Source organism: Meles meles, chromosome X (genome assembly GCF_922984935.1).
Source record: "Meles meles chromosome X, mMelMel3.1 paternal haplotype, whole genome shotgun sequence".
In the NCBI taxonomy this organism is placed as follows: domain Eukaryota; kingdom Metazoa; phylum Chordata; class Mammalia; order Carnivora; family Mustelidae; genus Meles; species Meles meles.
Window position 1 is genome coordinate 131,753,220 of NC_060087.1, and position 24,783 is coordinate 131,778,002.

Below are 24,783 nucleotides of genomic sequence, written 5' to 3' on the forward strand. Positions count from 1 at the left end.
TCCTTGTCTCTAGGGGCCTTGAGGTGTGGGAAGGAGTCGGTGGCAGAACGCTGTCGCCTGGGCAGGGCTGCGGGAATGCCAGCGGCGAGCTGCGTGCCAGGGGCAGGAGCCGGGGAAACTAGGGTTGTCTGGGGTTGTCTACGAAGTCTGTGGGAGCGGGTCCGCCCAGCCCCTGGCCCATGAACGCACTCGATTGCACTGGGGCCACTCGTTTATTAAGAGCGAATCCGGAAGGCCGGCGCCCTGATGGCCGGCACATGGCCCGCAGCGCCCCGCCAGTCCGGCTCCACAGGGGCCCCTTCCCGCCGCAGGGCCAGGCAGGAGGTCAACTGCTCCTGCGGGCAGGCGTGGCCCCTCCGAAGGCGTCACACCGGAATCCGGATTGACCGGAGAGGCGGCGAGCGGCTCTGGGACCGCCCCCGCTCCGCCCCGGGAGACCCGCCGTGCGGGGGTCAGCTCGGGCTCCCCGGGGGAGGCAGCTTTAGGAAGTACGGAGAGGGGCGCCTGACCGCCCTATCAAAGCGAGCCGGGGCCGGCCCCTGCCACCCCCGCCCCAGGTCGTGCCGGGGCCGTCCCCCCCTCCCCCGGGTCACCGCCTGGGAGCCCCGATGTGTGGGGCCAGAGCGCGCTCCTCCGGCCTCGGGCCCGCAGCGGCGCCTCCTCCCGGCCGGGCGCACGCGGCCTCCCTGGGCTGGTCCTGCGGCGGCGCGGCTAGCGGGCCGTGGTCCTCCTGGGGATGCAGCCCTCCATCTCCAGCGCCTCGGGCCAGCCTTCGTACTTGTTGGTGTGTTTGCTGTTCTTCACGTGCTGCGGGGTCGGGGGCAGGCCGGCCTCAGCCGTCGGGCGGCAGGGACGCCAGAGCTTCGGTCGCTCCGCACCTAGGGCACCCCCAGCCCCCTGCCGTCTGTCCCCGCCGCCGATCCTGCCATCTGCAGCGGGGCAGGCGCTGCACAGGGGGAGTGTGGGCGCCGAACGCCCGGGAAAGGCGAGGAGGGAACGGGATGTCCATTCCGCCCTCACCTGACCCGCAGCGAGCTGCTGGAAGCTTCAGGAAGAACAAAGCCAGAAGGAACATTTCATCTCTTTTGTGGCAGCCAGAACCTTCCAGAAACCATGGGAACAGCCTATTTGTCTCCTCCGGCTGGGGGTGGGGGTGGGGGTGTGCGCTGGCACTTTCCCCCGGCCAGGAGCCCCCCAAAGAGGAGGATGGTGCTTGTGCCCTCCCAAGCCCCTCACACGGGGCTTGACATGGTGGGTCTGGAGGGCCAGTGGGCAGCAGGGGCTGCGGGGAGGGGGTGTGCGGGGTGACTCAGGGCACTGGGGCTTAGCAGGAGGAGACAGGACTGAGCATCTGGAAGGCGTCTGGGAGAAAGATTTCCTAACCATGAAAGCTTTCCCTGTGCAGACGGCAGATTCGGGGGACCCTGAGGCATGGGCTGAGGCGCGCTGTGGGCTGGAGGCAGAGGGGCGGAAAGTGCGGGCCAGGCGCTCGTACCTGCTCGAAGGGGCTCTTGTTCTGCACGCCCTTGGCCCCCACAAACACCCAGCTGTCCCGAAAAGCCAGATCCTTCACGTTCTTGCTGCCCAGATCGCTGAAAAGTTTCCTGGTCTCTTCATTCATCCTGCCACACACAAGGAAGGGCCATAAGTGGTCACCGGGGCAGCGTGAGGCTGAGGCTGGCCTCAGCAGTCACTTACTTGGTGGCTGGGTCGTCGTAGGATGCCACAAATACCAGGGTGCCTTCATGCAGCGGCCGAATAAACTTCAGCAGGTCGTTGACATCTGGGGTGACAGGTCCCATGAAACACGGAGCATGGGGCAGCATGGGGTGCCCACCCCCACCAGCCCCCGCTCTCCAAATAAAGAGACGAAAAGAAGGGATCAGGCCAGCGACACGCCCACCAAGGGTCGCCACGGGAGTGCAGGGACAAACTGGTAGAGTAACCCTGATGAGTGGACACCTGTCCCTGTCCCTGCCTTTTCCAAACCCAAGGAGCCACAGCGATGGGCAGATCTGGCGGCACACGACGACTCACCTCCTGCCCACATGTCAAAGGCCCGGGCCTCGATGAGCTCGCCGCTGACGCCTGCAGTGACAGGGAGGGAGGGGGTCCTGCTACTCGAGCCGCTGGGCAGCTCCACCCGACCACCGCCGCCCCCCTTGAACGAGGGTAAAGGCATGGCCCTGGCCACTGGGTGCAGACCTTCTGGAAGCTTTCTTTCACGCCCCCTGTGCCCCCTCCAGCTTCCTGGAAACTTCTGGTTCTTTACTGCTACTGTGCTTTGCTTATTGGGTCACTTCTTCTGGGGAAGCTTCAGCTCGCAGGAACCCCTGCCTAGGCCTCCCTGGGAGCTCCCAGAGGGGAGGGCAGGGGAGGAGAGGGCCGAGGCGAATGTCCAGATGCCTCCTCATGGGGAGGGCACGAGGAAGGAGGGGGGCAAGCCATGGCATGGCCCTGCTTGTCTGATCTCAACTCTGACCCCACATCACAAGGACTCACCGTTCACCAGGGCGATGTTCAGTCCGCGGCCCACGTTGTCCTTGACACTGCTCATGAGCCTAGCAGGGTGGGGGTGGGGGGCAGAGCCCTCAGACGGCACGTTTGCTCCACCGTCCTTCACAGGTGCAGCGTCCCGTCTCCCGCTCCCCCCACCGTCCAGCCCGAGGAGCTCACATCTTATCTTCGAGGCAGATCTTTGGTCCGATGACGTTGGCGGCCCCACTGACCACGCGGAAGGCCAGGTGCTCCTCGGGGCACGGCTGGGGCAGGCCGCACTTGTACTTCCTGGCTCGTGGCTCTGGGCATGAACAGCACGATTGACCCACGGGCCTGGCCCTGGGGTCACCTGAGGTCTGAGACGGGAAGGTCGGGACCAGCCCACAGGGAGGAATGAGTGGCCACAGAGCAGGGGACCAACAGAAGATAGAGAGGACGTGGCTCAGGCCAAGGCCAAGGCCACTTCCACAGACACTCTGTGTCCCGCTGGGGCTGGCCTCAGGGCAAGGTGACAGGGACTAGGGAGGCTTTTCTGCCCCCGGTGGGAGAAAAGAGGCAGGAGGGCTGGCCTTGGCTGTGGTCTTGCAGCGGAGAGAGCAGCAGGGACAGTGACTCAGGAAGTAGCGGTGAGGAAAGCACCTGCCTCCCTCCCCTGGGTAGAGGTGAGAGGACAGGAGGGGGGCTCTGTCACAGGTTAAATTGTGACCCACAAAAGATGTGTTGGTGTCCTAACTCCCGCCATCTTCGAATATAACCCTATTTGGAAACAGGCTCACTGAAGGCCTGGACAGTTAAAATGAGCTCATTGTGGGGTAGGGTTAGTTAGTTAAGCCTAAATCCAAGGACAAGTGTCCAGTTCCTGGCATTTGAGTCCAGAGGCCCGGGGACACCGGAGGCGGGGGTGGGGTGCTGGCCGTGGAACTGGGTAGCGAAGAGAGGCGGTAGAAATCTGTGGAGCTGGGGCACCCGGGCGGCTCAGTGGGTTAAAGCCTCTGCCTTCGGCTCAGGTCATGATCTCAGGGTCCTGGGTTTGAGCCCCGCATCGGGCTCTCTGCTCAGCAGGGAGCCTGCTTCCTCCTCTCTCTCTGCCTACTTGTATCTCTCTCTGTCAAATAAATAAAATCTTTAAAAAAAAAAATCCGGGGAGCAGCTAGACCAGGCCTATGGTCTCGTGGCAGGGCCGACAGAAATATGGATGTTCAAGGCGCTTCCTGTGCGAGCCTAGGGTGAAGGGCGCGGGGAGCTTGTCATGACCGTGGCCGGAGTGGGGTGGCCATGGGCCTTAGAGACGCTGCCGCTGTGGTCTCGGATGGAAATGGGAACGCGTCACTGGCACTGGCGGAAAGGCCTCATCATAAAGCGGCAAGGACTGGGCCCACTCTGGTTCTGACGTCTGAGGAGAGGAGAACTTGGTAGACACTGAACTGGAAACACCGAGCTAAGGAGATTGCCAAACGCAGCCCGGTTTCTCCTTGCTGCTCTCAGTAAGATGTGAGGAGACAAAGACAAATCAGAACCAGAATCGTCAGAATGTGAGAACCGGGAAAAGACAGTCTAAGCGCACCGGTGTGGTCACAGGACCGATGCTAATGCGCGGAGGCGCGTGACTTGTGGTTCCACTCGGTCTTGTCCCCAAAGCCAGGAATTGAGGTGGGATTACCCAGAAGAGGCCTGCAGGGCCCTCCTGTCTCACACCTTAGAGTCTCATGAATCGCACAAGACACCGAGAAGGTTTTTGAAAATTTTATACCAGGAGAAACCCTGCCATCCTAGGCTGAAAAGGACAGAGAAAGGACAGAAGGCAGCAAGGGTGGCTCTGAGGGCAGAGCAGCGGCTGCAGAGGGCAGAGTTGGCACAGCCCCAGAGGGTAGGACTGCCCCCCCAGGAGCGCACCCCGCTCCCCCACCAGCTCTGGTGGGGCCAGAGGACAGAGCATTGGGCCTCGGAGGAGGCCGCTCAGGCCTTGAATCCTGACAGCCTTTACCCTGCTGCATTTCCGACTTGCTGAGACTGGTGACCCCCTTATCCCTTCCAGTTTCTCCCTTTTGAAATGGAAAGGTCTATCCTAGGCTTGTCTCACTAGTGGATTCTGGAAGCAGGTAACTGGTTTTCTAGGTTTGCAGCCGGCAAACAGCCCCAGTGGGCTGTGATGGCTAGTTTCGGGGGGGGATGCAGGGAGAACAGAGACCCCGGAGGACTTGAGGCAGGCGGAGCTGAGAGCTGGGAGGAGTGGGGAGGTGGCCTTACCTGCAGTCACCGAGTTCTCTGGGCCTGTGGGGGTAGAGAGTTGTTTGTGTTAAGGTGGAGGCCTCCCTGGGCTGGCAGCAGGGCATTTTGGTTCTGGCCCTGGACCGTGAACTTGAGGTGGCTCAGGGGCTAAGCCAGACACAAGCACCCCCCGCCACAGCTCCAGGAAAAGGGTCAACGGCACTGTAAACAAGACCCATCCCAGAGGCCGGGGGAGAGCCCGCCAGGGGAGAGCCCACAGGGAGCAGCCAGGCTGTTGTCCCAATGTCTGGAGGGATCCCCTGCCCCTCGCTCAGACTCTGCTGACTCTAACAGGGCCCAGGGTTCTAACTGGCAGAGACGGGAGCAACTGGGTGATAGGGGGAGACGGCCTGAGGGCAGCTAGACGGCGCCTGGCAGAAAGAGACTCCCCCACCCCATCCCGAGCCTCTGCCCCCAGGCCCAGAGTGCCCCCACCCCCGCCACTCAGAGCGAGGAGGCGTCCCACACTTACTGGCGAAGAGCTGCTGGATGCGAGGAAAGCCACTGCCAGGCCCGCCCAGGAGGATGCTGACCACGATCCACGTAAGGCCCACGGTGACAACCAGGGCCACAATGCGGAGGGGGCCTGGAGGCAGGACAGACAGGGGTAAGGCCACCTCGGTTGTCAGTGAGTTCCCAAATGGCCCTGGGGCCTCTCGGAACTGCATCTCCCCACCACTTGGGAAGAAGTGAGCAGAGGACCAGAAGGCGGGGGCCTGCTGCCATCCACAAGGCCTGGGAGGGGGACCTGAAGGAGGACCCTGCATCCAGGGCTTTCAGCTTGGTCCTCTGTGGCAGGTATGGAGCAGAGCTGACCGCTCCAGAGGCTGCCAGCCTCCCTTAGGAGCCCCCAAACTTTGTCTTGGTGGCCACCAACGTATTTACAGCCCACCTGTCCTGTTCTCTTTTTCTCCCGTCATGATGGAGGAGAGGGTCCCTGCTCCTTCCAAAGACCAGTTCCTGCAGCTGCTGTGGAGGTGGACCCTGAGCTCTCCTCCCGAGAATCGTTATCCGCTCTTTTTCCTCGACCTGCAACACCTCCCATCGTAAGACAGCACAGGAGAGACCCTCCCTGAGATCACATCCCCATTCGGCCACTGACCTCTCTCCCCGCCCTTCCTCTTCCCCAGTCTCACCATCCACTCTCTTCCAACCTACTCCGGTGTGGCCTTGTCACCATCAGCCCACCGAAACAGCTTGTGGCCAAGGTCATATATGACCTTCTTGGGGCCAACTGCCTGGGTCACCTGTCAGCCCCAATGTTCCTGATGTCTCGTTGGCCGCCTGGGTCCTCCTGCTGGAAACACTTCTCCAGTGGCTTCCGTGGCAGCACGTCCTACCTCCGACCTGGGCGCTCCTCATCCTCCCTACTTAGATTGGCCACTGCTCTCCCCTGAAATGCTGGCCACGCCCAGCTTCTGTCCCAGGCTGTGTTCTCTGCCTACACTCTACTCTCCCGATAGGTGCCCTCAACTCCTGGCGCCCAATTAACCTACAGAGCAGTATTTTTTGCTCCAGCGCTCGCGGATCTTGAGGCCACACCTTCCCAGCCAGCTCCTCACCAGCGGCTCTACTGGGGACACGTTTACAAGGCTGCAACGTTTAGCGGTTCTGAATTCCAGTTTTTGAGTTCTGCTCAGCATCACCCACTCTCACGTGTTCCTCCCCCAGCCAATCCATCTGTCTTGCTGTCGGGTGGGCCTAGGACAGGTTTGCCGTCGCCGCTCAGGTCAATTTCCACTCTAAGACCACGCCCCTCCGCGACTGCACCCCGCCCCCTTTCGGAGCCGCCATGCTCCCCGCAGCCTCTCCCACAACTCGTTTTTTCAGCCAGCGGCCAGTTACCCGAGTTGGGAGAAATAGACTGCCCTGATCTTCATTTCACAGCTCTTGAGGTCCTGGCAGGTGAAAGGATTTACTGGAGGTCACATAATGAGTGTTTGTGTCGGGCCCTCCATTTACAAAACCATAGTCATCGGTCCACCAGGGCCCCTCCAGACACAGACCTCCGGACACCTGGGCCTCCGGTCCGGTCCCTTTTCCAACTCCCTCCCGTTCACTGTGGAAGCCACCCACCTGCCAACCTCATGTCCACTTCTCCCGCTGGGTTGGGGCTGCCGGCAGGTGCACTGTTTGGGGACCGTGCGCTCTGGGAGTAATACCGCAGAAGAGCAGGTTTGGGTGGAACTCAAGGATGACCCTGGGCTCGGCCTCTGCTGCTGGGAAGACGTGATCGGTGCACCGGCTTGCTCGTTCAACGAACTGGTGAGGCTCCTCGGGCACGCGGAGAGAAGCGCTGCCAGGACAGGAGAATCCTGCGGAACCTGTCGGCTCACGATCGTGCCCACGGGAGCCTCTGGTGCCGCGAAGGAAAGGTAGTTCTCCCGGACGTGGGCCTCCTCCGTGGGAGGTCCTGAGCTCGGGCCGTCCCTTAACCCCCAAGGTTGGGGGACACGGACGACACGGGCTAGGCTGGTGGAGACTTGCCTGGCCGTGGGCGAGATGCAAGCTGGGTTGGGAGGCAGCCGGTCAGGCAGGTTGCCGGGCTGTGCTCCGCGACGGGCGGCGAGGGAGGTGCGCAGCTTCGCGGACTGGCCCGGCAATGGCGGTCCGGGGCGGGGCCACGGCTCGCAGGCGCCACCCTTGCCATCCGCTCCCGCCCTGTCGCCGCGAGGTTCAAGGCGAGAAGACCGTGGAGTCCCCGCCCCCAGGTCCGCGGACCCCGCCCATAGGCCCGCCTCCAGCAGCCGTTCCGGCCGGGACGGGAGGGGCTCCCGCTCAGGCCCCGCCCCTGAGTGTGCTCTGGTCCCGCCACCCGGCGGCGGCTCGGGAGGAGCAGGGTGGTCTCCGCGGGATCCCATGTCGGCTCCGCGGCAGAAGTCTCCCCTCGGGCTCCTCCAAAGTGGGAGATGCCGGCTTCGAGGACTGGGGTTGAGGTCGTGGCCTGCGGTCGGATTTCTGAAGCCTGGAGGAAGCAGCCGGATCTGGGGGTGTAATTAGAAATTGTTGGGGGGCGCCTGGGTGGCTCAGTGGGTTAAAGCCGCTGCCTTCGGCTCAGGTCATGATCTCAGGGTCCTGGGATGGAGCCCCGCATCGGGCTCTCTGCTCAGCGGGGAGCCTGCTTCCTTCTCCCTCTCTGCCTGCCTCTCTGCCTACTTGTGATCTCTCTCTGTCAAGTAAATAAATACAATCTTAAAAAAAAACCCAGAGACCTTTTGGAAAATTGACATGTGTGTCTTTAGAAAGCTGGAGACACAGAGTCCACGGGCAAACGGAGAAGGTGAGCAGCCTGAGGCCAGAGCGATGCCTCTCCTCACACCCTGTTTCCCAGACGGAAACAGGTCCACGTGCTGTCGCGGGTCGCGGACCACGGAGGACTCGCTCCCGCCCCCCTCCCCTCCCCTCCCGCGGGAAGGCCGCCGCGCTCGGCCCAGCACGCCGCCGTCACCCATGTCTGTCACCGGAGAGCAGCACCCGCCGTCGGGCGGGCCCGCCTTGCTCTCTAGAGGGCAGCGCCCCGGCGGCAGGAGAGCCCAGGAACATCCCGCTCATCCCGCCTGCGGGGTTCTTTCCTAAGGAAAGAATCCAAAACAGAGAAAGCTTGCAGCGCCGGGCAGCGACAGCTCGGGACCCAGTACCTTCTCGGTGGGCTACATGTAAGATCAAGGAAATCAGTTCCAGGCCCCTGGTGCTGCAGTCCGCGCTTAGCTTTTTTTCTTTCCTTTTTCGTGGAATTTGGGATCCGAGCTAATGCTGACCACCCGTCAAACTCGCAAGTCTTCCCGAAGCCGGAGGGCACCGTCTCTCCCGCAAAGCTTGCAGGCCGGCGCCGGCAGAGGGAGCTCCTGCTGCCCGCGCTCTCGCGGTGCCCGCCCGCTCGGTAGTTCAGGGACAACCGTGTTTACATCTTGCCCAGGGCAGGAGTCTCGGAAAGGCTGCTTTAATGAATCCCCATGAGGGGCGAGAGGCACAACTGCCGTCCCCACAGCTACCACGCAAGAGATGGGATCCGCTCCAGGTCGCCGGGCCTTCCCGGCAGCCTCACCCGACTCCTGGCTCCACTCGCGGACGGGTTTTCAGCCAGGACGGGCAACGCACGGCCGCCTTCACGTCTCCGCCCGCCCCAGTGCAGGCAAGGGCCGGGAGGGGACACAGAAGCTCTCCTCCAGGCGTCCCTACCTGTGCCTGTGTAGTCCCCGTAGCTGAGGTGCCAGTGGATGTCCTCAACGGATCTGTCATCTGCTTCTCTCAGTAGAGACACCGAAGCAGTTATCAGCGGGTGGGGACCACCTAAGACCCTGGTTGACCCCTCGCCTGGGACCTCTTGCCTCCAGTCTAGATGAGGCGACCAGACCTCAGGCAACAACTGACTTCTCCCGCGCAGTCTTTCCTGCCTCTGCCTGTCTTTAATAACCCACAGCTTAAGGGGCGGTGGAATGTCCTCAGTAGCCCCTCAGTCCAGTCTCCAGAACAGGCAGCAAGATTGGTCCTCAACTGTCCTCATCTGGGCTCTCATGTCTGTCTCAGTGCCTCATTCTCCCTTCAAGCCAAGGGCTCAGGTCTGGCCGCGCGCTGGAATGCGGTCACCTGGGCTTGAGTGTCCCGCGAGGGGGCTCAGGTCTCTGACCACCCCCCCCACCCCGCGGCGCTTCTCGCGCATGGTGTGTCGGAGGCTCGCGCCGTCTCGGGGTGGGAACCCAGATCTGAGCTAAGAGCTGAACGACCTCACCGGTCCCTCGCTCCTCCAGCTGAGGCTCGGCACCGTGTCCTGAGGAGGAAGAGAACTCCACACAGGCACCCAGAGCTGAGGGCACCAGGGAGGTGAGCGGACAGATGCGTCTCCTCACCGTGTCTGTCACCTCTCTTCCCTGTTACAGACCCCCAGGACTGAGGGGACACTTGTCTTAGTTCAGCAAGGCCCAAGTTCTGCATCAGGTGGCATTCAGAGCTGAGGTGACACTTTAATGCCCTTAGTTGTGACTCGTCTGTCTTCCCCATTGCAGATTCCTAGAGCTGAGATGACAGGTGACTGTCGTCAGGTCTCTCTTCCTCAGTTACCCAGGGGTCAGGTGATAGTTGCGTATCATCACCAGGGCCCTTATGTGTATGCCCTGGTGTGGTGCTCAGATCTGGGGTGCCCTCACCTGGACCCTTGTGCCTGTCACAGTGGAGACAGAGCTGGAGGAAATCGGGAGGTCCCAACACGCCACTCTCCGCACTCATACCTGGTCATCATGTGTTGGGGGCCCCAGAGGAGCTAGGTCCCTCTTCTACTTTGGGCTCCCGCTGCTCCCCTTATGTGGATCCTCCCACATTCCCAGCGGAATCCTCCCTGGTGATGCCATGCCAGCAGCTAGCCCAGGGGCCTGGGGACCCAAGAGGACAATGCCCAGAACACAGCTCTCCTGGGTCCCCCAAAGTCTAGGAATGTCTGTGGGGCTCTGCGCTTGAGGACCCTCTCAGGGTCCGGACGGACTGCCGCATCTTCGTTTATTTGACTGCTCCCCACCCCCAAGGGCTTGAAGTTATGCTTAGGTCTGTGTTTTGGGGATTGGAGGTTCCAGGATGGCTGGGAACTTAAGAGTAGGCAGAACAGCACCCTCTGGTGGTAAGCAGCGGAAGGCGCGGTCACATCTTCAGGGACTCACGCTGCCCCACTCCTTTTGTCACCCCAGCTCATCAGGCATGAGGCTGCTCCGCAGTCAAGGGCAAGACCCTTTGCAGCCACGTGGGAGCCAGAGGGCTACAGCGGACCCTGCACGTTCCTAGGCTGTGGCCCCCTCTAGCTCCTGGGGAGGCCTTTGCCACCGCCTCCGCTCCAGGAGGTTCCAGGCACCAGGAAGGACCAAGGCCACTGCCCGCAGGGTGGAGCCTGGCCTCCAATCCTGTCCACATGGAGTCTTCTCGGCTGCTCTGCATGGACCTGGGTTGGAGGGGATCCTGAGGTTCAGAGCTCACCGAGGAAAGTCACCACTTAGGGGTATGTGATCTGTCCCAACCCCACGGAGCTCCCACCTTCCCTGTTTGGTGACCTCAGTGACCTCCCTCCTTCCTCACCTGAGTGTACCACCTCCCCTGGTCACAGAAGGGGATGGGGAGAGTGCAGACGGCATCCAGGAGAGCCGTTCACGTGTACAGGGGCGACACATTCCCCTGGCTTACAGAGCGGAACAGGCCAGCCTGCCAGTAGTTTTTTCTTTATCTACGTATGGCTCCCACGTGGGAGCCTTGGCTCCCCCTGACCAGCCAGCACTCCACCAGGCTGCGCCCCAGTCTCCCTCGCCCTCATCGGGCTCTCCAGCTGGCTCTCACCGGCAGGACCAGGTAAGGTTTGGATGGCTGGAGCGAAAAGCTTCGGGCAATTGCCTCGCGAACAGGGGTGGGGAGAGAGGGGCTGAGCCCTGACAAGCACAGAGCCCTGGTCTAAGTCTCCCCCCCCCACCCTGAGTGATTTTCTGGGCCACTTGTTCCCTCCATAAAATGTACTGCCATCGGATCATTCTGATCTGTCCTTTTGCTCCCGGCTGCACCTCCGAGAGCCTGGGGCTCTGGCGCTACACTATTGTTGAGTAGGGCTGGGGGAGAGGGGAGCACAGGGGCCCAGGGGCGGCTGCCTTTGTCGGGAGTGTACTGGGATGAGCGGCACCCCCCACCGTGGCCACCTGGATTCTTGGAACGTGGCCTTATTTGGAAAGGAGACTGTTCACAGAGGTAATCAAGGTTAAGTTAGAGGTCACTGAACAGAACGGCCCCTAATCCGACAGGACTAGTGTCCTGAGAGGAACCAGGAGACACACAAGCACACAGGGCAGAATGTAGAGTTGGGGCAGACACGAGAATGATATGTCTGCCAGCCAGGCAAGGCCCAGGATGCCACCATAGCGGGAAAAGGCAAGGAGGGCCCCAGAGCCTTCAGAGGGAGCTTGCCCCCACACACCCGGATTTCCCACTTCTGGCCTCGGGAGCCGTGGGAGGACGGATGTCCACGGTCTTAGGCTCCCCTTCCCCTGCCTGTGTGCCTTGTCGCAGCTATCCCCCCACCCCGCCCTGGCACCCGGGGTCAGTCACAAGAGCCCACTGCCTCTCTTTCCTAAACACTTCTTGCCTCTGTGCACTGGCAGTGCGTGTAAATGGGCCACAGCAATTCTGTGAGGGGTCCTCGCTGTGGTAGGGGCAAGGTCAAGGTGGAGGAGGCCCACGTGGGCAGCGAGTGCGGCGGAAGCATTTGTTGGAAGACGAAAATGAATGGGACCCAACCCCGTACCCCTCCGTGGTCTGGTGACGGGATCCAGCGGAGGGTGACCGAGTGAGGAGCACAGGCGTGTGTGAGTGTGTGGGGGGGACTCGGGGAGCAGGGCTCAGTCATGACTAGACGTGGGGTCAGGGGGCAACAAGGCCTGGACTGCCCAACCCGCATTGGGGAGAGACGTGGCTAATGAGAACCAACCATGGGAATCAGGCAGCGGCGGGCGCTTGGTGGGCGGGGCTGGCCCAGGTCGGAAGGAAACAACGGGTCGGGTGGGAAGGAAACAAGCAGGGAGCAGGCGGGTGTGTTTGCGGATTTAATGGCGGGGCTGGCTGTTTCTGCTTTTCCAGTGGTGAGTGGGTGGGCCATGGAGTGCAGAGTTGGGGAGAGCTGGGTGGGGGGGGCAGAGGGGGCATCCAGGGGGCCCAAGACACCAGGGGGCTGCAGGGCAGCACGGAGGTCCCTTCCAGCAGGTGACCAGGAATGTCGAGTGGCACTGAGACTGGCGTGAGAGCGCTGGAGCCCGTCCCCTCGGTTCCGAGGACCTCGCTCACAGCCAGCAGGAGTGTGGGGTGGGCCCCTGGCCCACAGATGCCTGCCCACTGTCCCCCTCTGTCATCCCTCACCCCTGCCCTGGGCGGAGGAGTCCGGGACAGATGGAAAAGCCACTGTACTTCCTTCTGCGGGGGTCAGGCCAGTGGCCAGAAGCTGGCTCAGGAAGGGCCAGTGGCAGCTAGAGATGGTCACAGCGCGAGTCTCGAGTGCTTTGCTAGTGGCGGAATGTACTGGGCCCGGGGTGGTCGGGGGCCGGGAATGTGAGGCCTGTGGTCCTGGAGCGCTCCCGGTGTGGGGCTGGGGAGACGGGCGACTGGGAGCAACAAAGATGGGGCCAAGGTGGCTGGGGCGGGGACCTGGGGCTCGGGGCTCAGAGCTTGTGGGGGTTCACCCACTTGTAGGTGCCCTCGTACTGGAAGCCCACTCTCTTCATCAGATCGTCTGCCTCCGCGGGGCCTCGGCTGGGAGAGCGACAGGCAGAGGGGAGCTGTGAGGGCGTCCCGGGGGGCCCTGTGAGCCCTTCCCCCCTCCCCCGCAGCCCCCCGCCCGGCCCCTCACCTGCCATAAACGTAAGGGATGGGCTGGAGCTTCTCGCGCTCGATCTTGTGCAGCAGCGGCGTGAAGATCCGCCAGGCTTCCCGGAGCTCGTCACTGAGGGGACACCGTGTGGCTCTGGGGGTGCTGGCAGGGGCACGGGGCCGCGGCCCTGCCGCCCGGAGCCCAGCCCCGCCCCGGTGCACACCCGAGGCCCAGGGGCGCCCCTCACCTGCGCACGAAGTGCATCTGGTTCCCGCAGAAGACATCCAGGATGAGGCGCTCGTAGGCGTCGGGGAGCTTCACGTTCTGTGTGGGGAGGCTTGGCGCTGAGGCCACCCGAGCCCGCGGCGCCCCCCCGCCCCTTCCCCCCCAACCCCGCCCGGGCCAGGGGCCCACCTTGTATCTGTTGCCGTAGGTCAGGTCGAGCTCGGACTCCTCGGGGTTGAAGAACATGCCGGGCTTCTTGGTCATCATCTTGGTGTACACGGCCTCGTTGGGCTGCACGCGGACCACCAGCTCGTTGCGCTTGCACTGCCGCTGGAAGATGTCCCCGGCCACGTCGCGGAACTGCAGCCGCACCTCGGCCTTGCGCTCGTTCAGCGCCTTCCCGCAGCGCAGGACGAAGGGCACCCCTGCGCAGGGCGCAGCAGCGTTAGGCGGGAGGGGGCGCAACGGGGTGCAGGGGCCGGACCCCGGGGGGGGGCACCTACCGTCCCACCTCTCGTTCTCCACATAGAGCACGACGGCCGCGAAGGTGGCGGTGGTGGACCCGTGGGGCACCGTGGGGTCGTCCAGGTAGCCTTTTGTGGCCTCCCCCTCTCCATTGGGGTTCCCCACGTACTGGCCCAGGACTACGTTGTCCGCCTGCACCTCGGAGATACACTTCAACACCTTGACCTGGGAGCGAGCCAGGAGAGAGGGGCTCCTTGGGCGAGGGCGGCAGACGTGGGGAAGCTAACCAGCCAGCACACACGGGAGGACACACGCCATCTGCGTGGCTCGCCCGTGGCCGCGGCCCTCCCATCTGAGGGCTCCCGGGGACCACCCGGACCCACCCTCCTTTTCTCCAGAAGCAGAGGCAGCGGGAGGGCCCGGGAGACGGAAGAGTCCCCTGCAGTCCTGGCGGCAGGGGCCAGGACGGGCCGCGTCAGGGCACCTTCTCGTCCCGGACGTCGTCCGAGTCGGTGGAGGCCGGCTTCTCCATGGCCACGAGACACAGCATCTGCAGCAGGTGGTTCTGCATCACGTCCCTGCGGAGGGAGGCGCGGGCGGGCTCGGCTTGGGGCCTTCGAGTGCGGCCGGAGGCGCGGGCGGGCTCGGCAGCTCAGACAGGGCTCTGCAGCAGCAAGCCAGGACACTGGCTCCCTGAGGCCACGTCTAGCCCTGGAGGTCCCCTCAGGCCAGGAAAAAGACAGAGACACCCTCCCTTCACAGCCGACGCGGACTGCTCAGTCACCCACGTGCGGATCGCAAGCTTGGGGGAGGAGGAGCCCCCCAGAACAGGGAGTGGCGACCCTGCAGAACAGCAAGATCACACCCCGCGCCTGTGCTGCCGCCTTGGGAAGGGGAGACCGATGCTCACCGGATGATCCCGAATTCGTCAAAATAGCCGCCACGGCCCTCGGTGCCAAAGGGCTCCTTGAAAGTGAGAATGACGCAGGCGATGTTGTCCCGGTTCCAAACGGGGCCAAAGATCCTGTTGGCAAACCTGCAGCGGGGGCAGCGTGCAGTGCGTTGCTGTACCCTGGGCTGCACCAGCAGGACGGGCGGGGCCCCACGAGTGCCCACCCCATAGCCAGTGTCCGCCCCCACCTCAGCACCATGAGGTTCTGGACCATCTCCTTGCCCAGATAGTGGTCGATGCGGTAGATCTGGTCCTCACGGAACAGGGAGGAGATGTGGTTGGACAGCCTGTCCGAGCTCTGCAGGTCCCTCCCGAAGGGCTTCTCCACAATGACGCGGTTCCAGCCTCTGCGGGAGCCCGGAGCTGCGTCACCATGACCCTGTACCCTCCCTCGGCAGCGAGGGCCGGCGCCTCATCTCCCCCCACATCTCCGTCCTCGAGCAGAGGCAGAGGCTTCCCTCCCCGTCTTCATCCTTAGCCGACCCGCAAAGCTCTGCTGGCACAGAGGCCCCAAACCCGAGGACACCTCCTGTCCGCCGAGCCCTCCAAGCCGCACTGAAGACTTCCTCAGGAGTCCTCCCACCCAGCCGGCTGCTCGCTGGGATGGGTGCTCCAGGGCTCCGTCTGGTGGTCCCGCTCCCTTCCAGCCCCCCGGGGGGGGCTCCTGTTGGTCAGAACTAGCCCAGGAGCTGGTGGGGGAGCAGGGGGAGGGGATGTCAAGGGCACAGCTGCCCCCGCGGATTTTAAAATGGAAGAATGCCCCTGTCTTGGCTAGTCCCCTTGGACAGTGACTGTAGCACTCTGCGTTCAAAACCAGGACAAAGTGAAAGGGACGACTGTGGGTTTGAGAGAGACGGACTGGCAGAGCCCAGGGGCACCGCAAAGCAAAATTCTTGCGGAGCAACACCGCCACCTCGTGGTCACCAAGGGCACCGCGGGAAGCGCAGAAAAACCAGAAAACAGACCAGCGGCAGGTTCGTGGAGCAACAGCGCCACCTTGTGGTCCTCTCAGGAACAGCGGCGAAGGAAAGCTGGATTTCTGGCAAGATGGGCCAGGAGGGCCCTCAGGAGGGTTTCCAAGGCAAGCAAGCGCGGTAGCATTTCTGGCAAATGCTATCAAAGGCCCTGTGCTCATGCCCTATTCTCGTCTTTCAAGAGCTAACTCCTGCAGGGGAGAAGCAGGGGTCGCCGTCCTTTTCCAACTGCCAGGCCCGGCCACACCAGGACAGCGCACACCTAAGAGGCAGGGAAAAGACAAGCCTTACGTCTGGCTCATGCAGGTCTCGTGGATGTGCTTGGTGACCGCCTCGTAGACCGTGGGGGGCAAGGCCAGGTAAAAGAGGCGGTTGGCCTGTGGCCCCTGGTGGAGGGCGTTCACATGGCTGTTGAGGCGCTCGTAGGAGGCTGCGTCGTCGTACTGGCCAGCCACATAGGAGTTGCGGGCAAAGAACTCCTCCAGCTTGGGCTTCTCCTCTGGTGTGGCCTGAGAAAGATTGACACGGGGACACTGAGTCCTGCCCGGCCCTCCTCCACTCATCCGGGCGCGCTCCGCAACTCCGTCATGGGAGCACACCGGCTTCACGCCCATGTTGTCAGCTTTGCACACTTACGGGGGAGGCCGACACAGCACAACACCGCATGGGATGGGGCCCAGCAGTCGCCTCTGGGGACCCCGGGCCCTGACATGAAGTCAGATTTCGGGAAGCTGAGACCTGGCTCTCTCCAAAGTCAGGGCACCGAACCACGGCGTGTTGGGGAAAGGCAGATGTGGAAGACTTTCGGGGTGAAGACACTTTTTCGGCTCCTGGCCCCCAGGCGGGGCGGGGATGGGAGGCGCAGCAGGGTCGAGGTCAGAGGGGAGTTGGAACCAGGGCTCCCAGGCTGGCGGGCTCCCCGCACCTTGCCCTGTGCAGTGGTGTGGCTGGGTGGCACGGCTGCTGCCGGGAAGGCGAAGGGGAGAAGCGCTCAGGGCAGGAGGGGCGCCTGTCCCTCCTGGAGACCCCCCGGAAGCCACTCACTTTGAAGAAGGGCTCGCTCTGTTTCCGGATGTCGGCCACTGTGAGGCGGGAGCGGGCGTAGCCCACGATGAAGGTGTCTTCAGGCAGAAGGCCATCCCGGAACAGCCACCTGAGGGCACGGCGTGGCTGGGGGTCAGGGCAGGGAGGGCAGGGAGGGCTGGGGATGGCCGGATGGTGGGACAGTGCGGGGACAGGCTTACCAGATGGTGGGGTAGATCTTCTTCTTGGCCAGGTCGCCCTGGGGCGGAGGGAACAGGCGTGGTTAGGAGAAGCTGGGGGCTGGGGGCATGACCTAGATGGTCTCCTCCCCTTCAGTCCGGAGGCTGGCTCAGGGTCACCACTCAGCCCCAGGAGGCACCGCGACCAGGCCACCTGCCCTGTGACCACACGTACCACTCAGATCACAACCTCTGGTCACAGGGTGAGCAAGCGGAGCCACACACAGGCCACACACCAGCTTCTGAACCATGCACAGGCTAACGAAGAAAGCCTGAGAGCTCTCGAACCAAAGGCATGACCTATTGCCTGAGATACCGCCTTTAGCTCAGGCCTAATGAGCTCAGGGCCTGATGTAGGAAGTCGCACAAAAGAGTAGAACTTTAAAGCCAAACAAATTACAAGGCAGGTAATAATGAAAAATAAAAGTTACTAAAACAGAAAATAGTGGTGCCTGGGTGGCTCGGTTGGTGAAGCGTGGGCCTTCAGCTCAGGTCCTGATCCCGGGGTCCTGGGATTGAGCCCCGTGTCAGGCTCCCTGCTCAGTGGGGAGCCTGCTTCTCCCTCTGCTGCTCCCCACGCTCATGCTCTCTCTCTCAAATAAATAAATAAAATCTCGAAAAACAAAACAAAAACAGAAAATGAACCCAAAGAAAATGTCAAGAAAGCCAAAACATGGTGTTTTCCAAAGACGAATAAAAACACAACATTTTTAAAACTCCAAGAATTCCACCAAAATGGCAGAAACAGGGAACTCCATTCTGGGGCAGACCCTGCCTCTATAACCAGAATATATAACCTGCTCCTGCACCAAAGTAAGAAGACGGCCCCAGGGAAAACTGACCAGATTCTAACAAGCAAACGAGAAAGTACCCAAGGTCATCAGTTGAAGGGAAAAGGCAAGTGAAGCCCCTCGGGGCTGTTTCCCGGCCACTGGGACAGCTGTAACCCGGGAGGCCCGCGACACCAAGCATCAGAGAGATGGAAACACAGCCCAGAAGCTAAGTGAGAGATGGAGACAAAGGCCCTATACGTTCTTTTTCTTTAAAAATTTTTATTTATTTGACAGAGACACAGCAAGAGAGGGAACACAAGCAGGGGGACGGGGAGAGGGAGAAGCAGGCTTCCCATTGAGCAGGGAGCCCGATGCGGGGCTCGATCCTAGGACCCCGAAACCATACCTGAGCCGAAGGCAGATGCTTAATGACTGAGCCACCCAGGCGTCCAGCCCTATACATTCTTAAAAGAATATTTATTGATTTATTTGAGATACACACACACACACACACACACAGAGCACAAGTGGGAGGGGCAAAGGGGAAGGGAGAAAGAGAATCTCAAACAGACTCCGTGCTGAGTGTGGAGTCCAACGTGGGGCTCGATCCCAGGACCCTGAGATCGTGACCTGAGCCGAAACTGAGTAGGGCGCTTCACTGTCTGTGGCACCCAGCTGCCCAGAAGAGATTGGTGCATTTCAATGCATTTCGACTTTGTCCAGAAAAAACCAAACCCTGAAAAACAACAGTTGAGCAGAGAGTGGGGAGTGGGTGAAGGAAGACAGAATTCCAGGGCGCCTCAGTGGCTCAGTCAGTTAAGCATCTGCCTTCGGCTCAGGTCATGATCCCAGGGTCCTGGGATCGAACCCCGCATCGGGCCCCTTCCTTGGTGGGGAGCCTGCTTCTCCCTCTGCCTGCCTCTCTTCCTGCTTGTGCTCTGTCAAATAAATAAAATCTTTCAAAAAAAAAAAGAGGCAAATTATCATGGCAACTGGGCAACGGACCACGGCCATTTGTTGCGCTTCTTTTTTGAGAAAGAGAGTGAGACAGTGAGCACGTAGGCAGGGGGAGGGAGAGAACCCCGCCAGGCTCCACACTCAGCACGGAGCCTGACACAGGGCTGGATCTCTCAACCGTGAGATCACGACCTGAGCTGAAACCGGAAGTCGGACGCTCACCCGACTTGAGCCACCCAGGCGCCCCTCACGGCCCTACGCCATCAACTTAGCCGATGTGTGAAGTTTCCCACAATAGAAAGGTGTGAGCACACGGCAACTCCAAGCAACAAGACGGCAGATCCCAGAAATTCCACAGAGAACGCCCTAGAGAGCATCCCAGTTCGGTCCGTGAGCCATCCCAATATGCTTCAGTTCTGGGAGCAAAGGAACTCTCGGGTCCAGGTGGGAGAGGCGGGGCAGGCACCCTTCCATCCGCCCACCCTGTCATCAGGGCGTGGGACGGGCCTGGGCTGCGACCCCACGCTGCTCCGGGCACTGCCCATCAGTGCTGACACAGTAAGGCAGGCTGGGGCAGGCTGGACTGGCTGCAGGCAGAAAAACGGACTCGGGGGATAAGGACCTGAATTCTCAATGCAGAACTGGCTTTGAGAAGCCACGTAACCGCTGGATAAGTTCATTTCTATGAACTCTTGGACCTGCAAGCAGAAAGCCCCATGGCCAGAAGCAAAGCAGGGCCACTGTGGTTCAACTTAGCACCCCCGCCCCTGGGAGAGCAGTTAGGAGGGCCCACAGGGGAAGTTCCTTCTTGGGGGGGGGCGGGTGCAGGGCTCAGGGGCGCCCTGTGCCTCAAATGCTCGACTTTCCTCCTGGCCTTTGCTCTACCTCAAGGCTCCTGGGGTGACCTGCCGTCCCCCCGGGGTTTTAGGTGAGGATGTGCACGTGACCCAGCCTTTAGTGAGCACCAAACCCACACCGTCAAGTGTTTCCCGGTCCTCTCTGGGCTCCACCGGGATCCCCAACTCCTAAAGCAGGTGGTTCTCAAACCAGGGTTGGCTTGGGCCCCGCTGCTCCCATCCGCTCACTGTCCACAACTGATCTCCCCAGCAGTCTGCAGCGGGTCCCTGTCATCACGGCCACTTTCCTGCGGCTGCTCTCGCTGGTGCTTCCTGGTCCAACTCCAACCCCCAGCCCGGGGACCCCACTAGAGCGGACAGCCAGTGGCCGCCTCTGGCTTCTCCCATCGGCAGGGCTGGAGGGAGACTCTGCTCAGGTCATGTTTGCTTACGATCAAACTCCAGTGGGCTGGGAGGACTCGGGATAGGCTGCGGGTAGCGGATGGTGGCAGGGGACACGCCTGCTGTCTGCTGAGTCACGGCGCCCAGCACCCCAAGCTGTTTGTTCCTGCGGCCTCCCTTGGGATTAGCTACCGACAGAACCTGCTTGCCTCGTTCAGCTCAGCCCCGGCGCCCAGAGGCCTGCTGGGCTCCAAGTCGTGCAAGGGCCAAGTGAGGTATGACCCAGGACGGTGGTAGGGGGTCCCGCTGGCAGCTCCCCCGCATGGGAGGCGAGCTGGCCGGCCCTCCCTGCCGGCCTAGACCAGACTTCTTTGCAAGAGTGAACATGGGAAGACACAGACCAAACCTCAGCACACCGTGGTGGGGGGTGATCACAGGGTCTCTTGGAGAAATGGGACTCGAAGGCCTCCTGTCTTTTCCAACCCCCTCAGTTTCGTCTGAGGGCACAGCAGTGGGGAAAGAGCTGCCTGGGGCCATGTGGGGACTTTAGCAGGAGAAGGAGGACCTTTTAAGCATCTGGCCCAGCTGGGGCAAAGGGACTTGGGTCACCGCCTGCCTGTTGCCACCTAGTCTGACCACAGCTTCTAGTTTTACAGGCCCCAAAACACTGTCGACATCTCTGTGAGGACCCGAGGGCGGAGTAGGCAGCGCAGTCCCTCAGAGGCCAGCCGCCAGCTGGAGGCCTGGAGGGGTGGGCCAGCCCGGCCCCCGAGGGTCGCCTGGGTCAAGGATGGGCCTGGGCTCTTGGGGTGGAGCCCAGGCCCTGGCTGGGGCCCAGCCGGCTCCTGGGAACTGGGGAGAGAGAACCTAGGGGCTCTGGGGCTAAGTTCCCGCCTCCACCCCGGGGTTCATGAATCATCAGGCCTTGGGGGAAGTGCCAAGGTCATCCTGACGCAGCAAGAATCTTACCGACCCAAGGGGCAAAAGCAGCCCAGAAGCGTCCCCAAAAGACAGAAGGACCAGGACTCTCAGGTAACCTGTCACCTAGGCGGACATTGGGACGAGGCCTGAACGGCCATCAAGTCCATGGTGCTTATGGTCCTGGTCAGGAGACTGAGGTCCAGAGAGGCCCTGCTGAGAAGCCTGCAGTGAGCCGATCGTGCCCACGCAGACTCCCTGTCCTGTTCTCTCCCCGCTCCTTTCTCCATCCCCTGCTGGTGGGGGGAGAGGCCTCCAGCCTGTCCAAGGTTCTATCAGATGGGGGAGGACATGATGTGCCTGGTCTCCCCAGCTCTGGACTTTAAGCAGAAGCTGGTTTCTTTCATTCCAGAGCTTTCCAGACAGGGACATTAAGTATCTCCAGTCCCTTCCTGGCTGGGGGTGGGAGTCCTGAAAAGGGGGTAAGTGGCCACACGGGAGGACCAGAGAGCAGCCCAAAGCCTATTGGGTAAGTGTGAGCCAGCATTAGGACGCTCTCAGGAAGGAAGCTGGGCGGAGAGTGAGGCTTGGGTAAGCAGGAGAGGAATGAGGAAGGGCAGGGGACGGCCACGCGGGCCCAGGCTGCTTTGGGGCCTCTGCTGGTGGGGGCTCTGCGTCTGCTCTGCTCTTTGTATGGAATGTTCCCTGGTCCTGGCTCTGCCTGGGACCTGTGTGCTGGAGGTGGTGGGGGACACAAGGGCCCACTGGTGTTTTCGGTCACATGTGCCACTAGAAGCTCTGATTGGGCTAGGAACTCCCCTTGGGTCCCTTCCCCCCGGCACACAGATCGCATGGAGAAGGTGCGGCCGGCACTCACGGTACTGGAGAGAAGGTACTTGGTTGCTATTTGTTGGATGAATGAGCAGTGAACTTGTGGGTTTCCCAGAAGAGCAGGTCCGGGAGAGCGCGCCCTCAGCACCACTCTGACGACCTCTTCTAATCAGGGAGTGGACATCGGAGGCTGGAGGGCGGGAGCTGTCGTCGACGCTGCCCGAGCACGGCAGGCCCGCCCACCTGGCTCCAGTCCTCTTGAGCGGACGACTCAGGACAGGGGGTGCCCCCCACTCCCCACTTCTGCTCTGGAAGGGTCTGGCTGTCACTCTCAGAGCAGAGGAGAACAAAGGGGAACCCTACCAGTTGCAAGGAAAAGTTGCCCAACCTCGAGCTGGCCACAGGCACTGAGCACTCAGAGAATGAGCTCAGCCCGAGGTCCCTTGACATTGGTTTCAAAAGCCCTCACTTGCTCTGCAGAAACACTGAGGTGCAGAGGAGGAGGGCCGCCGGCCAGTCATGCGGCGAGCTTGGGTGCTCTCACCGAAGCACTGGAGGAGCTGAGAGCCCAGAGTCCTAGACCATTTTTGTGGCCTGGGACCCTCTGGTGGAGCTTCCCGGGACAGCCTGGTATGGGGGTGGGGGAAGGAGGGGGAATAATCCCGAGGAAATTTCTCCTCCAACCTGTTTCTTGGACCGAATGGTCAGAGTCCCAGCTGTGAGAGCTTGTGGCCAACACAGGCTGGGTTAGAGAAGCACATGCTGGGGCCAGGGTAGAGACGAAGGCTGCTCCCCTCCAGCCCATGTCCCTGTGTGCCCCCTCTAGGACTTACAGAGTCAGGACGCAGTGTGGCAGCGGTCTCCCTTCCTCCCCTCCCCCGGCTCTCTGGCGCAGCCCCGTCTCACCCCCCGCACCGCCCACCGCCTCTTGCTCTCCCTTGTGGAGTTCTCGTCGGGATCACCGAAGCTGGCGGGCGCAGGCTCTGTCCACAGAGCTCACCCCATGGCACGTGAACTGGGAACCAAGTCCTGCCAGCGCTAAGGGGACGGTGCAGAGAGATGAAGCCCACCCCGCCAAGAGCTCCACAGTTCTGCTGGAATTCTTGCTTAAGCTGATACAACAGGTCACTGGCAGAAAGGGCCACAGGACGGTCGGCAGGGTCCTGCTCATGCTGAAGGTGAAGACGAAGAGCTCCACTAGGACCGCCCTCCCTCTCCTGTCTCCCCATCGCGTGCGGCCCGTGTGCCGTACCCGTGCCTTCTCTTCTATCCTTTGATCTTCTAGAACAAAGTGTCAGTTCCACAGGCTCAACAGTGGGATGGGGTGGGACAGGTCATAGCTTCTCATCAGGCCTTGGGAGCTGGGGTAATGACACGGTACTCAAAGGAAGGGAGAGTGTTTGTTGCCAGGGAACTTGTGGTACAGACAGAGAACGTGGAGCTCGGGCCTCAGAACTTGCCTTTGCAACTCACTGTGTGACGCGTACCAAGTCAGAAACAGGTGTGAAAAAGATAGAGTGAACAGCCTGCCCCGTGCACAGTCTGCCCTGCCGAGGAAGAAGTCCAACGAGAGAATCTCTAAAGTCCTCCGCGCACAGATTTCAGAACAGCCTGGCAAGGACGCATGCTGGGTGGTACTGGGATAGTCGCGGCAGGACCAAGAGAGCGCAGCTGAGCAGAGCCCCTGGGGCCTCCAGACAGTGGGCTGGGAAAGCCCAGGCCCCCAGCAGGAAGGGACCCGAGGCCATGTCACCCTCCAGGCCTGGGGGAGACTCACCGATGCGCCCATGATGATGAAGATATGTGTATCAGATTGATGGAAGGCATTGCCTTGGTACAGCTCTTCACGCAGGATCCCGCACACCTGGGTCCGGCTCAGGGCCACCTGCTCTGCCATGATGCTCTCTGGTTAAAGAAAGGCTCGTTGACAAAGCGGGAGAACGACAGAGCGTGGGGAAGTTGGCCACTTTCTGCAGGGATCCTTTGGGGTCTCACCCAAAAATGCCTGCTTATTGAAATCCCTCCCTGAATGGCGGGGAAACAGGACTGTTGGGGGCTTAGAAGTAAGTGCAGGCTCTGGGCTGCCAGCGGAGCCTCCAAGCGGCTTTATTTCACAGGATTACTACGGGATCCCAGCTAGAGCCTCAGCTCTGCGTGACCAAGTCAAGCTGCTGGAGCACGGCGCAACCTGCCCAGGCCACCTCTCCCCAGACGCCAGCGCAAACTCCTCAAGGAGCTGGATGGAGCACGTTAGAGCGGGAGCCGAATACGGAGCGCGCGGGCCGGGAGACGCCGGCGAGTCGCCGCCCCTCTCAGGGTCCCTGTCTCCTCGGGGGCTCCCACGGAGGGATGCAGGGGACACTGGGACCGGTTACACCCTCTCGATTTTGCCCCGCTCCCAAGCGTGGCAAATCAAACGGCCTCGCGGCACAGCACGCTCCGCGGCTGGCGCGGCGCCTAGCCACTACGTTACCTGCACCTCGCCGCCGCGGACGCCGCGCTCCCAGCCTCCGAGTGCCCGGCCGTTTCCGGGGGCTGCGCCCCGCGGCCTCATTTAAGCAGCGGGGGCGGGCGCCTGGGCTGAGCTGACCGGCCTCAGGCGAGGTGCGTGGGCGGGGTCTCAGCGGCCCCTCGCCCCGCGGGCGGGGCGGAGCCAGGGCGCGGGAGGGGCGCGCGCATCCCGCGCAGGGGCGCGCGCGCGCGTCCACGCCCTCCCGCCCTCCAGCGGCGTCAGGCTCCCACCCTCGGCCCGCCCCGCCCCTTGGGCACCTGCGCTGGCCGCCCGGCTGCCGGGCGCCTTTTTTCCCCGCCGCCGCTGCGCCGCGTCCTCGGTACCTCGCGCGTCCCCGTGCAGCTTTGCACTGTTCGCCTGCGTACCCATCGCTGGCTCGGCCCAATCCTACAGTCCAGTTTTCTTGCCCGGCCCGGGCGGCCCTGCGCCCTCGCGGAGGGCTCCACTTCCGCCGGCAGTGTGGCCGCGCCTCCTCGACCCTGTTCCTGGGCGGGGCCTTCTGCAGCTCCGTGGGGCTCTCATTAGCTCCTCCCCTGGTGGGGGCGGGGCGGCCCGACATCCGAGAGACGAGGAGGAGAGTGAGTCGCGA

At 62.1% G+C, this 24,783-nt stretch overlaps 2 protein-coding genes across 7 annotated transcripts; both read right to left on the bottom strand.

Annotated features, from left to right (window-relative positions):
- Positions 1-193: 193 nt before the first annotated feature.
- FAM3A (FAM3 metabolism regulating signaling molecule A) lies at positions 194-7,452 on the bottom strand. 2 transcript variants are annotated; one of them, XM_045996376.1, is made up of 9 exons: positions 6,844-7,411; positions 5,240-5,353; positions 4,747-4,770; positions 2,677-2,800; positions 2,503-2,561; positions 2,038-2,088; positions 1,699-1,783; positions 1,496-1,622; positions 194-807 (listed from the first exon to the last, which is right to left on the bottom strand). In XM_045996376.1, the coding sequence occupies exons 1-9, from the start codon at positions 6,854-6,856 to the stop codon at positions 712-714; spliced, it is 693 nt and encodes a 230-aa protein (XP_045852332.1). In that variant the 5' UTR covers positions 6,857-7,411; the 3' UTR covers positions 194-711. The 2 variants fall into 2 exon arrangements, with proteins under 2 accessions (XP_045852332.1, XP_045852331.1); XM_045996375.1 differs by lacking the exon at positions 194-807 and adding an exon at positions 814-1,045 and having other exon boundaries at positions 6,844-7,452.
- A 4,875-nt stretch (positions 7,453-12,327) lies between these two features.
- Positions 12,328-24,687, bottom strand: G6PD (glucose-6-phosphate dehydrogenase). Of its 5 annotated transcripts, none has more exons than XM_045994852.1 (13): positions 24,452-24,687; positions 23,460-23,587; positions 16,948-16,985; positions 16,748-16,856; positions 15,995-16,212; positions 14,918-15,076; positions 14,688-14,813; positions 14,262-14,355; positions 13,816-14,002; positions 13,502-13,737; positions 13,335-13,411; positions 13,127-13,219; positions 12,328-13,029 (listed from the first exon to the last, which is right to left on the bottom strand). In XM_045994852.1, the coding sequence occupies exons 1-13, from the start codon at positions 24,561-24,563 to the stop codon at positions 12,939-12,941; spliced, it is 1,668 nt and encodes a 555-aa protein (XP_045850808.1). In that variant the 5' UTR covers positions 24,564-24,687; the 3' UTR covers positions 12,328-12,938. The 5 variants fall into 5 exon arrangements, with proteins under 5 accessions (XP_045850808.1, XP_045850809.1, XP_045850810.1 ...); XM_045994853.1 differs by having other exon boundaries at positions 24,518-24,686; XM_045994854.1 differs by having other exon boundaries at positions 24,560-24,662.
- Between the last annotated feature and the right edge of the window lie 96 nt (positions 24,688-24,783).

What these genes read in the sequence shown, in the direction of transcription:
- G6PD (XM_045994852.1), bottom strand. Translation starts at nt 24,563, where the DNA reads ATGGGTACGCAGGCGAACAGTGCAAAGCTGCACGGGGACGCGCGAGGT. An exon ending in CAGCCGGGCGGCCAGCGCAG is followed by an intron (nt 23,588 to 24,451) that starts GTGCCCAAGGGG and finishes TTCTTTAACCAG; the next exon opens with AGAGCATCATGGCAGAGCAG. An exon ending in AAGATCTACCCCACCATCTG is followed by an intron (nt 16,857 to 16,947) that starts GTAAGCCTGTCC and finishes CCGTGCCCTCAG; the next exon opens with GTGGCTGTTCCGGGATGGCC.
- FAM3A (XM_045996375.1), bottom strand. An exon ending in AGAGAACTCGGTGACTGCAG is followed by an intron (nt 2,801 to 4,746) that starts GTAAGGCCACCT and finishes GTTCATGCCCAG; the next exon opens with AGCCACGAGCCAGGAAGTAC. An exon ending in ATCTGCCTCGAAGATAAGAT is followed by an intron (nt 2,562 to 2,676) that starts GTGAGCTCCTCG and finishes CCACCCTGCTAG; the next exon opens with GCTCATGAGCAGTGTCAAGG.